Below are 18,597 nucleotides of genomic sequence, written 5' to 3'. Positions count from 1 at the left end.
AAAAACTCCATTTTCTCATTGTACAATAAGGTTGTATTATATGAGACAGCTAAAGGCAGCAACCCCGTCCCTAATTTGCTGATTGTGCTTATTAATAAGAATCTTTGGTGACTTTGACACTAATTTGCGCTTGGGAATCAGGCTGGTTTGGAAATGGGCCCTGATTCTTATTATAGTTAATATAGATGCATTTGGGAATCCAGCAGACCTGGATTTGTATTCTAGCTTTATGAACTTCTGAAAAAATTGCTTTAACTTATCATCTTCAATTTCCTTATCTGTAAAAAGGAGAACTGCATCAGGGGAGTGTTTGAAGACTAAGTGGAAAAGCATATAAAGAGCTTAGCACTTGGCATGTAGGCTTGGTCAGATAGTAGTAATGACTGCTGAAGGGACCACACATATCACTATTTTAAAAGAAAATAGTTGTAAACAAGTCACAACTAAGCCCAACCTGTGAGTCGAGGTGAGGTCTGTTGGTGGAAGAGATTAGGAGATGCAAGATGATGTAATAAAGTGAGGTTCAGAGGTGATAACATACAAATCTTTTAAAAGGTGCCATCATAATGAGCAGCACTAATAAAAGAATGAGATGGCAGAATTAAGTCTGACTAAGCAGTTTAGAAGTTGCTGAAGTAATAGTAGCAGGGGAAAAGAAGGTGGGTCTCATGGCAGGAATGAAGATAGAAATGAAGTACAGCTTAGATGATGGTTCAAACAGGATCAGAACCTTGAGATACACAGATAAAGACTTGGAAAGGACTAGCTCACATAAATGTTCCAAATGAAGAAACAGGCTCGGGAATTTAACCAATATTTGTAAGGTTTCCCATTCCCCCATTCTAGCTCACAGGTTCTCAACCCTGATTGCATATGAAAATCACCTGGAAGCTATTATAAAAAAACGGGGTCCTGGTTTGCACAAAAATGTGAATATGCTTAACACTACTGAACTGTTTTAAAAGGTTCAAGTGATAGATTTTAGGTTGCCTATACTTGACCACAATTTAAAATAAAGTAAATTACTGTATGGGTCCCACCACTATAATCAGTATTGTTTTAAGCTGGTTCCTTGAAAGGTTACAAAGATTGACAAACTTGTAAACAGAATCATCAAGAAAAGAAAGCACACAATTAAACATAAAAGAGAAGTACAACTGACACCACAGAAATATAAAGGATTGTTAGAAAATATTACAACTATATGCAACAAGTTGGACAATCTGGAAGAAATGGGTAAATTCCTAGAAATACACAATCTTCCAAAATTGAATCAAGAAAAATCAGAGCCCTGGCTGGCATGGCTCTGGATTGAGCGCGGGCTGCAAACCAAAGCATCGCAGGTTCGATTCCCAGTCAGGTCACATGCCTGGGTTGCAGGCCCACAGCCCCCAGCAACCACACATTGATGTTTCTCTCTCTCTCTTTTTCTCCTTCCCTTCCCTCTCTAAAAATAAATAAATAAAATCTTTAAAAAAAAGAAAGAAAAATCAGAAAGCAGCCCTGGCTGGTGTGGCTCTGGATTGAGTAGGGTCTGTGAACCAGAGGGTTGCTGGTTCAATTCCCAGTCAGAGCACATGCCTGGGTTATGGGGCAGGTCCCCGGCTTGGGGTACATGACAGGAACCACACATTGTTTCTCCCCCTCTCTTTCTACCTCCCTTCCCCTCTGTCTAAAAATAAATAAATCTTTAAACATAAATAATGAAAAATCAAAATCTGAACAGACTAATTACAATGAAGTGAAAACAGTAATCAAAGGACCCCCCAACAAGCAAAAAAACCCAACATGGGCTTCACAGGTGAATTTTACCAAAGATTTAAAAAATTAACACCCATCCTCCTCAAATTATTAAAAAAATTCAGAGGAAGGAAGACTCCCAAACTCATTTCTGAGGCAGCCATTATCCTAATTCCAAACCAATAGACACTACAAAAAAGGAAATTATAGGCCAGTATCCTATGAACATAGATGCTGAAATCTTCAACAAAGTATTAGCAACTAAATCTAGCAATATAAGAAAGATCATTCTCCATGATCAAGTGGGATTCTGGAGATGCAAGGTTGGTATAATATCCACAAATCATTAAGTCTGATACACCACATTAAAAAATATGAAGGATTGCTTTGACTGGTGTGGCTCAGCGGGATGGGTGTTGTCTAGCAAACCAAAAGGTCAGGTTCGATTTCTGGTCAAGCAGGGCACATGCCTAGGTTTCAGGCCACGTCCTTGAATGGGTGTGTAAGAGGCAACAGATTGATGTGTCTCTCACATTGATGTTTCCTCCTTTCTCTAAAAAAAAAAAAAATCATTCAGAATTTAAAAATGAAGGATAAAAATCACGTGATCATATCAAGAGATGCAGAAAAAGCATTTGATAAAATCCAGTACCCATTTATGATAAAAAAAAAAAAACACAACTCAGCAAAGTGGGAATAGAGAGAACATATATGACAAACCCCCAGGCAACATCATACTCAATGGACAAGAACTAAAATCATTTTCTCTTAAGATTGGGATCAAGACAGGGAAGCCTGCCTTCACCACTTTTACTCAACATAGTACTGGAAGTCCTAGCCACAATAAAAGGCATCCAAATTGGAAAGAAGAAAACTCAATATTTGCAGAAAATGTGATACTGTATATAAAGAACTGTAATGATTCCACCAAAAAAACTGCAAGAACTGATAAATGAATTCAGGAAAGTATCAGGATACAAAATAAATGCCCATAAATTGATTACATTTTTCTATACCAATAATGAACTATGAGAAAGGGAAACTAAGAAAACAATCCCATTTACCATTGCATCAAAAATAACCCTGGCTGGTGTGGCTCAGTGGATTCAGTAGTGGCTTTCGAACCAAAGGGTTGCCGGTTGTATTCCCAGTCAGGGCACATGCTTGGGTTGCAGGCCAGGTCCCCAGTGGGGGGGTGCATGAGAGGCAAGCACACATTGATGTTTCTCTCTCTCCCTCTCTTCCCCTCTCTCTAAAAATAAATAAAAATTTAAAAATAACCCTGGCTGGCGTAGCTCAGTGGATGGAGCACGGGCTGGGAACCAAAGTGTCCCAGGTTCGATCCCCAGCCAGGGTACATGCCTGGGTTGCAGGCCATAACCCCCAGCAACTGCACATTGATGTTTCTCTCTCTCTCTCCCTTCCCTCTCTAAAAATAAATAAATAAAATCTTTAAAAAATTTTTTTAAAAACTTAAAAAAATTTTAAAAATAAATAAGTAAAATACCTAGGAATATTTATATCTCTAAATGTGAAAGTACTTTGTAGTAGGATCCATTAAAAAGCTATTAGCAATGACACTGGAGGAAGAAGAAACAGAGTGACGAGGTAGAAGACATCAGTGAGTACAAAAGGCCACTTATTTCATTAAAGGAAAATAATTTTTCTTGTTAAAGTGTTTAATGCGTATAGAATATATCAGACACAAAAATACATCTATGGAGTGGATATCGTGATCTATAAAAAGCCACATAGCACACCAGTTGATTCACTTTAATCATATACCCACATGTATTAGTAACTGAATAAAAAATATTTATTTCTACATAAAAAAATAAAATACCTGGGAATAAGTTTAACCAAGGATATAAAAGACCTTTACTTGGAAAATTATGACACTGAAGAAAAAAATGGAGGAAGATACTAATAAGTGGAAGCACGTGTCATGTTCATAGATAGAAAAATTAACATTAAAATGTCCACACTACCCAAAGCAATCTGTATTCAATGCAATTCCTTTCAATGTACCAACAGCATATTTCACAGAACTAAAATATTCCAAAAATGTATATGGAATATACATTTTCCATATATGGAATATATGAAAATGTATATGGAAGACTCTGAATAGTCACAGCAATGTTGGGAAAGAAGAACTTGGAGGAATTCACTACCTGATATCAAACTATACTACAAAGCCATAGTAATCAAAACCACATGGTACTGACATAAAAACAGACATAGATCAGTGAACAGAATAGAGATCCCAGAGATAAACCCACACTTTTATGGCCAATATTTGAGAAAGGAGGCAAGAACATACAAAGGGGTAAAGAAGGTTTATTCAATGGATGGTGTTGGGAAAATTGGACAGATACATGTAAAAAATGAAAGTAGAATACTTTCTTATACCATACACAAGAATAAACTCAAATGGATTAAATACTTAAATGTTAGACTCGAAACCATAAAAAGCCTAGAAGAAAACACAAGCAGTAATGTCTTGGACATTTCTCATAGCAATATGTTTCCTGATATATCACTTCAGGCAATGGAAACAAAAGAAAAAATAAACAGATGGGACTATATAAAATTAAAAGGTTTTACACAGCAAAGGAAACCATTAACAAAATGAAAAGAAAACCCATTGAATGGGAGAACATATATGCCAACAATGATACATCTGATAAGGGATTAATATCCAAAATTTATAAAGAACGTATAAAACTCAACATCAAAAAATCCCCCAAAACAATACAATTAAAAAATGGGCAAACGACCTGAATAGACACTTCTCCAAAGAGGACATACAGATGACCATTAGACATGAAAAGATAGTCAATCACTAATAATCAGAGAAGTGCAAATTAAAACCACAATGAGATATCATTTCACTCCTGTCAAAATGGTTAGCATCAATAAATAAACAACAAGTGTTGGTGAGGATGTGGAGAAAAGGGAACCCCACGTGCACTGTTGGTGGGAATGCAGACTGGTGCAGGTACTGTGGAAAGCAGTATGGAGATACCTCAAAAAATTAAAAATGGAACTGCTTTATTACATAGTGACTCTACTTCTGGGAATATATCTGAAGGAACCCAAAACAGTAAAGAATATACGCACCTGTATGATCACTGCAGTGTTATTTACAATAGCCAAGATTTGGAAGCAGTTCAAGTGCCCATCAGTAGATGAGGGGATAAAAAAAAAAGCTGTGGTACATTTACACAATGGAATACTACTCAGCTGTAAAAGAGAAGGAAATCTTACCTTTCGTGACAGCATGGGTGGACCTGGAGACTATTATATTAAGTGAAATAAACCAGACAGTGAAAGACAAATACTAAATGATTTTACTTACATGTGGAATCTAATGAACAAAATAAACTAACAAAAAATATAGCAGACTTGTAGATACAGGGAACAGACTGACAGCTGTCACAGGAGAGGGTATAGAGGAGCTGGGTGAAAAAGACGAAAGTATTAAGCAAAAAAACAAAACAAAACAAAACAAAAAAATCATAGAACAACAGTATTGTGATTAGTAGAGGGAAAAGGGGTGGATAGGTAGAAGAGGGTAGAGGGGGGCTAAATGGTGATAAAAGGAGACTTGACTTGGACAATATATAGAATTTACCCCTGAAACCTATAATTTTATTAAGCAATGTCACCCCAGTAAATTTAATAACACTTTTTTAAAAACCACGTAGCCACAATACTATTATTATCAGATCAAGAAATAGTCATTCCTTACCATAATCAAATGTCCAGTGAGTGTTCACATTTTTGTCTCATAAATTCTTCTGTAGTTTTTGTTCAAATTAGAATCTAATAAGTTCCATTCTTTGCAACTGATTGATGTGTCTCTTAAATTCTTATAATTTATAAGTATCTCCTCAATCTTTATTTTTTTCCTTGCAATTTATTTGTTAAAGAAGCTGGATTGTTCATCCTATAGATTATGGTTGTATTTCACATATTTTTGTTGCCCCTGTATTTTGTTACATTGGTAATTAAAACCAGAGACCAGAAGAAAAATTAAAAAATAAAAATGCAGAATCTCAGGTCCTACCCAGGCCTGAGGAATCAATCTGTGTTTTAATAAGATCTTCTGGTGATTCATGTATTAAAGTCTGAGAAGCACCAAGTCAGAACACAGGCTCAGAATCAGAAAGCCTAGGTTAGAACCACTGCTGTATCCCATACTCTATGACCATGGACAAATCAGCCTCTGTGTATTCGTTTCCTCAACCATGAAATAGGAATAACTGTTTCCCCACTTCCACACTTTCATCCAACCCATTCTCCAGAGAACAGCACAAGTAATCTTCTGAAAACATAAATCAGCTCATATTACTTCCTTGCTTCAAACCTTTCAGCGGTTTGTTTCCCTAGAACCATATCCAAGCTCTAACCATGACCCACAGGGCCCTGGCATGATTTGGCTCCTGAAGCAACCTAAGAATGCATAAATGGGTGGAAGAGCAGATCACTATTTGTTTGTTTGTTTGTTTGTCTCTCTCTCTCTCCCCCTCCCTCCCTCTTTCTAAAAGCAATAAATTTTAAAAGTGTCCTTTCTTTGAAAAAAAAAGAGAGAAAGAAGTGATTGATATGGATAACAGTGTGGTGATTGCTGGGGTGTGGGGGAGATGAGAGGGGTGAATAAATGGTGATGGATAGAGACTTGACTTGGGGTAGTGAACACACAATACAGATGATGTGTTGTAGAATTGTATACCTGAAATCTTTATAATTTTGTTAACCAGTATCACCCCAATAAATTCAATGAAAAAAAAACAAAGATTCCAAAAATTTATGTGGAACCACAAAAGACTTTGACTTGGAGTGGTGAACACATAATACAATACATAGGTGAAGTATTATAGAATTGTACATCTGAAACCTATATAATGTTATTAACCCACATCATCCCAATAAATTCAGCTAAAAAAAAAGAAAAAAAAATAGAAGTTCCCCAGGTGGAACTATGATTAAGAGCCACTGCCTTTCTTTCTTTTACTAATAAAATGCCCTCCCTCTTTTTTTTTGTGGACAAATGTTTATTTTTCTAGTGAAAAAAAGTAATAGGAAAGAGCAGGTAGAGACAGACTATATTTCCTTCTCAGACCAGTAAAGTGTTGGAATCTTAATAACACTGAATTTACATAATACTTTATAAAAAGTATTACAAGTAAAAAGGTTTTCATTACTGTTTTATTATTTAGAATATTAATATGGTGATTTTTATTCAATGTTAAACCTAGAACATTGCTGAAGCAATCAAAGAAATTTTTAAAAGTTTAAAATATTTCTCACTCTCCATGAAAACCCTACAGAACCAGCAGCTCAAGACACAGTTGGAGGACATAAGTGACTAGCTCATCTCTCCCTGCTACTCATCTCCTGCCCACCTGCCCAAAACATCTGGATTCTGCTTGGACTAAAAACAACAATTTAGTTCTAAAATAGTGTCTTGCTGTTCAAAAAAATTAACTAATGAAATATTTTAAAACTGTGTTTAATTTTCATCATTACAACTTGTATAATTATACTCACCAGGTCTGTCTTTGACAAAAGGCACACTTTCAGGTGATACACTCAATTAGCCAGTCGCAGGTTTAAGAAACTGAAGCACTTGAACACACAGTACAATATACAGATGACATATTACAGAATTGTACACATGAAACCTTCAGAGTTTTATTAACCAATGTCATGCAATCAAGTAAATTTAAAAAAAGAAACTCAAGCAATATGGCAGTCTCAATAGACCTTCTAATTAATTATTTTCTATAACCATGAGCTTATAGCCTCTCAAACATACCCCAAGGATTTGAGGAATAAAGAAAGCTAAGTGGACCCCTTGCAGAAACTGAATAGCTAGTTACCACTTAGGTGGAAGATTTCAGAAGATAGGTCAGTGCTGGCTGGTATGGCTCAGTGGATTGAGCACTGGCCTCCAAACCAAGAGGTCAGCAATTTGATTCCAGTCAGGGCACATGCCTGGGTTGCAGGCCAGGTCCCCATTTGGGGGCATGTGTGAGAGGCAACCCAGAGTTGAATCTCTAAGACATCAGTGTTTCTCTCCCTCTCTTTCTCCCTACCTTTCTCTTTCTATAAAAAGTAAATAAATAAAATACTTAAAAAAAAGAAGATAGTCAAAAGTGAACTCTCCATGAAACCTCTCTATGCTTCTCTCCATCCTTCATGATAACAAGTAACATTTATTAGTTGCTGACTGTGCCAGTTCTGCCAAGCACTTTATTACATCATTTAATCTTCACAGGCTTCGGAGGTAAGTATCATTACCATCTCCCTTCTAAGCTCCCTGACTGTCTTATTAACCAATGCCACCCCAATACATTCAATTTAAGAAGAAAACTCCTCTCTCCCAGTACCTATCTTTATTCCTTGCATGTAGTAGGGACCAAATAAATCTGTTAAATAATGAGTCCCTATTTCACAGACACAGTAAGGGATCAAGAGGTTAAGTAACTTGTTAAAGTTATATAGCTAATAAAAAGTTAAACTGGTATTGGAACACAGATCTTGGTTCCAAAGTACACACTTAACCACTGTCCTGTGACATGTACTATACACTTCTGCTTTCAGGGCTTTAACCTGTTCTATCCTCTCTAGGATCTATGTCAAGCATAAAGTTTCTCCTGTAGTATATGTGTTAAGATTCTTGTTTGTAAGTAATAGGAACCCAATTTTAACAAGCTTAAGCAAAAGACAAATTTATTATAAAAATGGCGATGTCTCACAAAAATCAGGGATAATGCAGGTGGACTTTAGGAACAAGTAAATCAGGTGCTTGAATGTAGCCAAAATTTTTCATCTCGTCTCTAGCTCAATCCAAGATTCTCTGGAAAGGCACATAAAGGACGGTTCCTGCTGCAACCATGAGGATAAAGTAGAGAAGGTTGTAGAACAGGGTTTCTGGGGAAGACAAAATAATATATGTTTACCTATAGTCCTCCTCTTTAGAGCCCATAAACACATATGCCATTTCCTCCTTATCTACAATTCCAAAAATGCCCACACCTAATATAACCCACAGGCAACTGCCCACCACATGCAACTACCGAATCCAGAAGCAACGGCATGGCATAGACATACCCCTTCTTCATCTAATTCAGTGACAATCTAAATGTGGCTCTTCTTGACCCTAAACCTTTGATAAACTTAACTGCCACCAATAGACCTAATATTCAACAGAGAAATAATTAATCATGATAAAAATTCTCTTTTAGAAAAAGAGAGGGGCACACCATTATCAGCCACCAGGTCTAAGTATGCATCATTTCCATCTGGGTAGGAACAAAAGAACTACATCACAGGTATAGAAAAATGTATGGGAGTCAACTTATTGATGCACCTTCTTGATTAACTAGTCTGCACTTGGGCCAGGGTACACTCTAGAAAAGCGGTGATTCTCAAACTTGAGAGTGCTTTAGAACTACCAGGAGGGCTAGTGAGACCTGCAAAAACTCAACACAAACACTTCGGTCAAACACCTGCACTAAGAGACTTGACTCAATTGTCACGTGGCATTTAGCAGCCTAAGGCAGAGTTCCCATCTGGAAAATTTCAAGGCTGTCAAAAGAATTTAGGTACCTTTTGTTCTAGCAGACACTTGACATAGACCCTGACCTCCCTTGCCTTGAGCTTTTACTAAAAGAGGATTACAACTGTGACTTCTTCCCCTGTCCCTTTATGATGTAGACATGTTTCTCCGAAGGACCTTTCCCTTGAAATGCAGTCATCAAGAAGCCCGCCCCTGTGTCTCTATCTCCTAGTCTCTTGGGAGGATAGACTCCTAACTTCAGTAACTGACAGCTAGCAGACACAGCTGGCCTAACTGCACTTACACTGACCGACTCTTTGTAATTTTTCACTTCCCCGACTCTACTGAAACCCTGCTTGCTCCTCTCCCTCCTTTAAAACGCCCAGTCATACCCTGGCCAGATGGTTCAGTTGGTTAGATCATCTCCCACACACCAAAAGGTTGTGGGTTTGATTTTTGGTCAGGGCACATACCTAGGTTATGGGTTTGATCTCCCGTCAAGGAGCATATAGGAGGTAACTGATCTATGTTTCTCTCTCACTTTGGTATTTCTCCCCCTCTTCCTCTCTCTTTAAAATCAATAAGCATATCCTCGGGTGAGGATTTTAAAAATAACAATAAAATAAAAGGCCCAACCACCCCTGCACAAATGGGAATGGAGCTCAGCTCTTTCCCTTAATGTCGGTCATGACTGGATAAAATCTGTCTTCATTGCTTTAACTACTGTCCAGCTTTGTTTGTCTTTGACACTAAACCACAGATTGCTGGCCCGCACCCTCAGAGTTTCTGATTCTGGAGGCCTGGGGAGAGGCCTGAGTAGTTTATAGGTGATCCTGATATACTGGTTGAGAGAGAATCACTGTTCTAGCTCCTGATCCCTATTTACCAGATATGATTTTCTAGTGCTACAACTTCCTCAAAACATTTGATTGCTTATATATTTCATTTCAGGGGATTCAGAATGCTAATCACAAGTGCCAAGAATCTTGTCAAGTTATGTTCTTTGAGTCTTCAGATCTGCTAAAGGGAATAACCTGGCTCATGCTGTTGCAGCTTGTATTTCTTAGCACTCTACCTAAAAGCTTGGCTCATTTTCTCTGGCATTCTGCTCACACCTGCAGTTCAGAGCTTGGGCAGCAAATAGCAGGCTGAGTTCAAGGCTGTGAAGCCTCTCTTCTCTGATCTCTCTGAGAACATTACACTTACCCTCACCTACTTGCACTCCAGCTAACTGCACTTACAGAGTGTGACATTATCACATTTGGGGAAGTTGAAGAACAAGGACAGCTTATACAGATAACCTCATTCCAATTGCCTGTGCCAGTTTTTTTTTTTTAAATCAGTGAAACATTTTAGGTAACAGTTCTACTGTAAGTCAGCAAAGTCCATGACTGTCTGACCCTCAGCAACAGGGTATCCCTTAATACAGGCAGAAGGGCTGCTATGTTTTGAGTCCCAAGAACAATAAGGAACTGCTTTACTACCAGATAACAAAATGCCAACTTTTCATGAACTCATGTGAAAGATCTCCAGTCTCTGCCAGGTCCATATTTGAGGGTCTCAAATTTGCGACACACTATTTCTGGGTACTAGTTTATGAATGAACATTTTTTGTTATAAGTACTTTCTAACTGAGCTATCTTAAAGAAAACTAGTAATAGTAAGGATGTGGGGCTGCCTCAGGGAAATCAAGGATAAGAAGGACTCAGGAATGATCTGGAACCTGGACTTAAACACAGTGAAGTCCCCCTATCTCTAGTGTCTGCTTTGGAGTCTACATTTTTTTTTTCTTTTTCTACAGACCAACATCTGTTACTTATGTCTCTCTGGTGGGAAAATTGATTAGTGACAGCTTCCAAGTTTTACACTCAGAGGAACAGATCTCTCTGGTCCAATTCCAAATTTTTAGGGAATGAGATTCTGATCAAGCCAGTTTAGCTTATTTGTCTACCTTTGGCACAATCAGCCATGGCTATAAGAACATTTCAGGTTTTAATGTGACTCTGTAAATCCGAGGAGGGTCAATTCCCAGAAAAGAAGGACTGTAGGTGTCCATTATACTACAAAACTTTTATTCCTTCCCTTCTCCATCCCTTCCAGCCACTGATCTCTCCTTCCACTGCTGGTTTTCAAAAGAGTTACCTAAATGCAGTGCTTCACCATGTACTTATTCTTTGTCAATCTAATTTGTTCTATCTCCACTATTCTTTTATGATAAACGCCTTTATGGAGTTTGAAGCTTTTTAAGCTTTTGCATCCTATTAAACTATTCTCAGACTTCATCCTTTTTGACTACTCTTGGGTTCTGCACTCTTGGGTTCTAACTCTGCCTGCCACTATCTCCCACCTTCCATTAAGTTCCAAGCTGCTTTGGCCACTACTCACTGTCACAGAAAATATTTTTTCTACCCTTCTTCTGATGAAAGAGTAGGCCCTAAAAGTCAGTCAGAAGACTGGTGCTAAACTGGAATCAACTGAGGAACATGCTGAAAATATATTTTTCAAAATATGGATTCTGTAAGCCTGTAATCGGAGTCCTTGTGGTTATTTTGCTAGACCTCCCTGACAGATTGATTCATAATGAGTTGTAAAAACAGAGGTCTTAACTGTAGGACACTATAACTCACTGAATACCAGAAAGGTACAACTTGCAGTTTAATTTGTGTTAGTGCTTATCTCCCTGACCAAAGAGATCCTGAGGACAAGGGATATTAAATTTCACTTGTTCTCTGCATTGCCTTGGGCAAATAAATAATGTAAGTTTCACCATTCATTAATTGGAGCCAACAACCCTTCTTTAAAGAATTACAGTAGCTAAAAGTTAAGTGGATCGCTACAGAAATGGTGGTTATTATTTTTATGTTCCACAACTGTCCTTAATTCTCATTTACTAAAAGTTACATATATTATTTTCCCCTTGAAGTGAAAATTCCACCTCCTGGAGAATTTTGGTATACTTTAGCAGAATTGACTTAATTCACTTCACTTCCTTTCCCATGATGCATCACTCCTTTCCCCTTAAACCCCTTTTCCTGGGAGGCAGTAAATGGCCAGAAGCAACTCAGTGGATGCCAGGAATTGAAGTTCAAATCCTAAACACATATTGTCACGCCCCACCACTTGTGACCCTGTGAGCTCAATGGCTGGCAGGGGTGGTAATCTTGTTACCCGACTGTATCCTAGGGCTGGAGAGAATACTACAACTCCCAGAATGCCTCTCTGCTCCGCCTCGCCTCTTCCCCGCCCCCCCCCCACCCCTACTTCATCCAAGTGTGTACCACCAAGACTAGGCAACATGGCTTCCGGGGTGGAAGGAAGAGGCTTCACCATTTGCGAAACGGTGAAGAGCGGCGGGAGAGGGGGAAAAAAAGAGACTAGAGCCCGTTAATGCTTTTTTCCTCCCAGTCTCTCCTAAATCCGGTTGGCTTCATCCCTCCTCTCTACACAAATCCAATCTGTGGTCTTTTCCCCACCCCGCCCTCACTCCCTAATTCGATTACTCCTCCTCTCCGGAATCCTTTTCCCGCCCCTTCGCCCCCTGCAGAGTGCGCACGCGCCCGCCCCCAGCTTCGCGCCCAGATTACCGCCTAGCCAGCTCGCGCAGCCGCTGTCTCCTCTGCTTGCCGAAGAAGCATGGGCGTCCAGGGCTTCCAAGAGTTCCTGGAGAAGCGCTGTCCCGGAGCCGTGGTGCCCGTGGATCTTCTCAAACTCGCGCGCACGGTGTCGCGCCAGCAGCAGCAGTTCCAGCATCGCCAGCTACCACCTACAGCAGCCCTAGCGCCCGGGGCTCCACGCGTCACCAGGGGCTCCGCTCCCCTGCAACCGCCGCTCCCACCCGCTGCTTTGGGTGCCTACTCCGGGGGCGCGGGGCCGGCTCGGCACCATCACCCCGCTCACCACTTCCATCATCTCGGCCAGGGGCATTCCGGCCTGCACCCGCCGCCGCCACCCCCACAGATTCCCGGGGCCCGGGTGCTGGTAGATGCGGGCTCGGCGCTGCCGCGGCTTTATGGCGGCTACCAGACTGATTGGGTGTGTGGCGGCCAGTGGAACGCCATGCTGGGCTATTTGTCAGCGCTATGCCAGGCTTGTGCTTGTTCCGGCGGCGACGGCCTGGAGCTGGTGGTCATGTTCCCTGGGGGCCTGGGCAAGGACCGGCTGGCTGAGTGGGGCCGTCGGTGCCAGACTGAGCGGCAGACGGCGCAGCTGATCGTGGGACACGTGGGCAACAAGGGCACCCCTCCTCCACGGGCCTGGTTCCTGCCACCGGCCTGCCTGAGCCACTGCGTGAGGCTAGCACTCATCCGCTTCCGGGTCAAGGTGAGGGAGGGGCCGGATCTTAAATAATGTGCCTCATACCTATTCCCTCCCAACTAAACACCTAACTACCCACCTACATGTCTGCCTCCCATCTACCCACTTACTGCCCAGTCAGCTAACCCATTTGCCTAACGACCCTCGATCATTTTATCCATCTGCTTACCCCCTACCTATTCTCTCACCTATTTAACCACATCTCTACCCCTGCCATCCCAATAACGCCTTTTACCTTGTACTTACCCAGTTGCCCTATCCATATCCCTAAGAAATGTCTTACAAGAATTTCTTTTGCTGTCTTCTGCCTAAAGCTGAAATGCCTTTTTCCATTTTTTTTTTCCAGTTGGCATCTCTTCTGTATGTCTTTGTTTAACCTTGCAGCAAATCCGTTGAACAGATGTTAATTGAACACCTTTCTTCTACAATATTTTTAACCATTTTGACCTAGTGCTTTTTTACCCATGTGTCCCTTCAACCTTTTTTTTTCATTTCAACATGCTTCTACCTCCTCCTTCCTTAGCCTAAACACAAAAAATCCCACTGATTCAGTCACTGCAACAAGTATTAGCCTCTCGAGAGTAAGAGGTTTAAAAAACTTGTGAGACATGGTCTTGCCCTTGGAAAATCAAATATATGTATGCGAAACATTTACTTAATGGTGTAAGTGTGTATGTGATTATGCTTTATGGTACATATTGTAAGTATAGTACCTGTTTGGGGGTGGTGTTGGGAGGAGATATCTGTGGGCTAAAATGGTCAGGAGAGGTTTCCTTGAAGAACTTGGACTTCACCTAGCTCTTCAAGGATAGGTTGAATTTGAATTGGTCACTGGTTTGAGAGGAGGCTGCTTTAAGTGGGAAAAACAAAAAGAGCAGAAGCAAAAGGGACTATTAAGAGTGTGAGGCCCCATGGGCAGTTAAGTCCAATCTCCACATGTAGTTGGTCAGTGCATGTGGAGCTTGGGGAAGAGCTTGGCAGCATCCCCAGTTCTTGGCACTGCAGCTATTTCTCTGTTGCTTTCCCATGCTCTTAGGTTTCAAGTACCTACGTGTGGGGAATAGCAAGGCTTGAGAAGTAAATGAGGTGGGCAGGAAGAAGAAAAAGAAAAGTAGTGCAGGGTTGGGTAGGACAAAACCTCAAACCCATTCACAACCCAAGGCTCTTGGGGATGTGCTTACAGGCAGAACATGGACAGGGATTGTGGGCACCATGAACTAAAGAAATGGTGCTGCAGGGAGTGATGAAAAACCTTGCAGCTGAGGGACTGAAAGACCTGCATAGAGAAGCTTGCAGTGGTCATAGTTGTAGCTAGAGTTAAGTCATACTAGACTCCTTTGTGCCCAGCATCAAATCTGTGCCTACGCTTGGTAAATTATAGGTGTTTTTAATAATGAAAAATCCAATAATGAACTATGTCAAATATACAAAGTAGAAAAAATATATGTAACAGATGCTCAATTTGCTTGCTTTCCTGACTTAACACTTCTCAGTAGATTGATCATTCATGGCCATTCTTTTCTTGGTTTTATTTTTAGAGAGGGAGAAGGGAGGTAGAAAGAGAGGGTGATAAACCAATGTGTGGTTGCCTCTTGTGCACTCCCCACTGGGGACCTGGCCTGCAACCCAGGCATATGCCCTGAGTGGGAATCAAACTGGCTACCCTTTGGTTTGCAGGCAGGCGCTCCATCCACTGAGCCACAGGAGTTGGGGCTTGTGGCCATTCTTTCCACCGCTACCACCCAAGGCAGGGGTGTCCGACCTGAGGCCTATGGGCTGCATGCAGCTCAGGATGGCTATAAATGCAGCCCAACACAAAATTGTAAATTTACCTAAAACATGATGAGATTTTTTTTGTGATTACATGTTGCAATGTATTTAATGTGTGGCCCAAGACAACTCTTCTTTTTCCAGTGAGGCCCAGAAATGCCAAAAGGTTAGACACCCCTGCTAAGATTTTGTACCTCATTATCGTTGTTAACTGGGTTGCTGGCAACACTGCCTAACATTGATGGAACACTTATATGCCAGGTGCTAATTTATGTGTTTTGACAAAAATAATTATCTCATTCGATCCTTGTAATAACCTGTGAAGCAGTAGTCATTTCCAAATGAAGAAACTGAGGCACAGGAAGTTTAGAAACTTACCTAGAGTCACCCAGCAATAAATGACAGAGCTGGGATTCATGCCCAGGCATTCTGGCTCCAAAGCTCCTGCTCTTAACCACCGTGCTCTCTAGAAGGAATCTTTGTAAAGTGCCAATTTGATTAGGTCATTCCCACACTCGACTAAAAATCTTCCCTGGCTCCTGGGTAAACACAGGTCTGGATTATTCATTTATATTTTTTTTATTGAGTGCTTGCTATATAGGCAGGGTACTGTGCTGGTAGCTGAGGATTCAGAGGTAAATAGGGGGACCCCTGCCCTCAAGGAGGTCAGTTTAGTAAAAGAGCCTGACGGGAAACAAAGCTGCAGATACTAAGGGCTAATTGTAAATTATGGGCCTTTATGTGAGGCATGGTTGATTCTGGGTGAGGGTGTGAAAGCTGGGGGTGGCTTCACAGGTTGATGCTGAGCTTTGAAGGGTGCTCAGATAGTGTACAAGGAAGAATAAAAAGTTCAGATGGTACACAAGGGTGTGGAGACCTAAAATGACAGATGGTGAGCTCTGAATAGGTTTTGATTGGGGGTTGGCAGGAGAGTTGAACACTGAACATGGGTTTGTGGTTTCCAAAATTTGAGGTTGATGCGCTCCATCTATCAAAAATTTTGAGAAACAACCCTAAGGTGGCCTACTGAAATTCATCACATATACTCTCATTTTCTTTTTTTTTTGCCTTTTTAAAAATTTTATTGATTATGCTATTACAGTTTTACCAATTTTCTTGCCTTTGTCCCCATCTTCCCAGCACCCGCTATGCCCTCAGGCAATCCCCACACCATGTTCATGTCCATGGGTCAACATACAGTCTCATTTTCTAAATCCCAATAATTCATCAAAAAATAAGATGGATGGATGAATGGATGTGTGAGAAGGCAAGTATAGTAAAAATAATAGAATTTGGTGGTTGAGTATTTGCATGTTCAATGTAAAGTTATTTTAACTATGACATATATTTGAAATTTTTCATAATAAAATATTTTGGAAAGTATAGTTCCAGCAGCCCTCTTCTGTCCCAAGAACCACCATTCAGAGAATAAATAAATTTTATTCCTCATGCTAGATTATAAACAAACTCATCTTTCATATTCTTTATAGTGTCTTGTATATTTTAGGTGCAGAATACATTTTGTTCCCTGAATGAATAGGTCTGTGATCCTAAGAGAATGAAATGTAAGAGTAACTTTTAAAAGTGTGTGATGTAGCTCTTAATGTAATGGATTTAAGAGTGGCTTCAAAATTGCAAATGTAAAATACCTGTGGATATTACCAGTGACTAAAGTTCTCTCTTCTGGTTCTGGTCAATGATTTTGTTGTTGTTGTTTTACAGAACTTTCTGGTTTATAGCACAGATTTGGAAGGTATTGGTTAATAACTTATTGTGGCTTGCCTTTTTGGAGGATTGTTCCAGTATCTGGAAGATAACAGTTCGTCACTCAATGATCTGCATGTCTACCATTTCTTTCTTTCTTTTTTTTTTTTTTAATGTATTCTAGGTCAGCCCTGGCTAGTGTGGCTCAGTGGATTGAGTGCCAGCCTATGAACCAGGGGGTCGCCAGTTTGATTCCCAGGGAGGGCACATGCCTGGGGTGCCGGCCAGGTCCCCGGTAGGGGGCATGCAAGAGACCACCACACATTGAGGTTTCTCTCTCTCTCTCTCCTTCCCTTCCTCTCTCTAAAAATAAAATAAAATCTTATTAAAATAATTTTTAAAGAATGTAATTTGGGAAATGATTTGGCATGGTTAAGGGAATGAATGCTGTGTTTTAATGGTTAATATATGAAGTCTGTCCGGGAAAAATCCAGCCATTGTTAATATAATGAGACTGGTTTGTTCGACATTTATATAACCTGGTAGCCAAGGAGAGTGGACTGGAATGTGCATGAATGAACAATGACAACTTCAGTGTACTAGTCAATGGGAGTGGTAGATGCTGATGAGTGAGCATATGTACTGTGTGCCTGTCACATTCAAAATGACTTCAGCAAATAGAGCGACAAATCTGCATCAAATTTTGCATTGAGCTTGGACATTCCCCTGCAGAAACTATTTGGATGATTCAGAAGGCTGCAGTCATGGGCAGCTGGTGATTGGCAGCTTTATCACAATAACGTGCCTGTTTATGCATCACATCTCTTGCAGAGTTTTTTGGCGAAACATCAGATCACCCAGGTGATTCGATCCCCTTACAGCCCAGATTTGGTGCCATGCAACTTCAGCTTTTCCCCAAACTAAAATCACCTTTGAAAGGGAAGAGATTTCAGACCTTAGATAAGATTCAGGAAAATACAATGGGGCAGTTGATAGCAACTGGGAAGAACTGTGTGAGGTCCTAAGGTACCTACTTTGAAGGTCACTGAGGCCTCATTGCCCTATGTCCAGTGTCTCTTGTATCTTGTATCTTCTTCAGTAAATGTCTCTATTTTTCATATCATATGGCTGGATACCTGCTGGACAGATCTTATATATTAGAAAAAAGATAATTACATCAAACCCACCATTTCACAGCTATAGTTCTTGAGAATGGAACCAATTAAAAGTAAGTTGATTTAAAGAAGTATATTAAGATGCAATACTTGGATGTGGCAGAAATCATGGTAGTACGTAAATGACCAAAGTTTGAGAAGTCTCACCAAGAACAGGTTTTATTTTGTGTTTTCATTCTCTAGAATACAGCGTAGCAATGGCAGCTATTCCTCCTGATTATTTACTTATCCTCAGTCATAGGCACATCCTAAAAAGTCAGTAACTCTTCTAGGTACTCTAGTGGGAAGAAAAGTAATTATAATAGTAATTATTACGACTTGAGC

The 18,597-nt window shown here is 40.3% G+C and overlaps 1 protein-coding gene and 1 long non-coding RNA gene across 6 annotated transcripts in view; one reads left to right on the top strand and one right to left on the bottom strand.

Annotated features, from left to right (window-relative positions):
- Positions 1-18,597, top strand: part of LOC114505343 (constitutive coactivator of PPAR-gamma-like protein 2) — a 264,300-nt gene that overhangs the window by 154,753 nt on the left and 90,950 nt on the right. For 4 of the 5 annotated variants that reach the window (XM_028523235.2, XM_028523233.2, XM_028523236.2 and 1 more), the window contains exon 1: positions 12,907-13,630. The exons of the other annotated variant lie outside the window; for it this stretch is intronic. In XM_028523235.2, the coding sequence (XP_028379036.1) occupies positions 12,944-13,630 (687 nt within the window). In that variant the 5' untranslated portion in view covers positions 12,907-12,943. Of the gene's footprint in view, positions 1-12,906; positions 13,631-18,597 lie in introns of those variants that run through there. 5 annotated transcript variants of the gene reach the window in all.
- On the bottom strand, positions 8,454-12,997 carry LOC118498439. Its single transcript, XR_004900928.1, has 2 exons — positions 12,895-12,997; positions 8,454-8,682 (listed from the first exon to the last, which is right to left on the bottom strand). It is a non-coding gene; the product is annotated as an uncharacterized LOC118498439 (long non-coding RNA).

Source organism: Phyllostomus discolor, chromosome X (assembly GCF_004126475.2).
Source record: "Phyllostomus discolor isolate MPI-MPIP mPhyDis1 chromosome X, mPhyDis1.pri.v3, whole genome shotgun sequence".
NCBI classification, from domain to species: Eukaryota; Metazoa; Chordata; class Mammalia; order Chiroptera; family Phyllostomidae; genus Phyllostomus; species Phyllostomus discolor.
The sequence above is the reverse complement of the archived record's forward strand: the minus strand, read 5'-3'. Positions and strand labels throughout refer to the sequence as shown.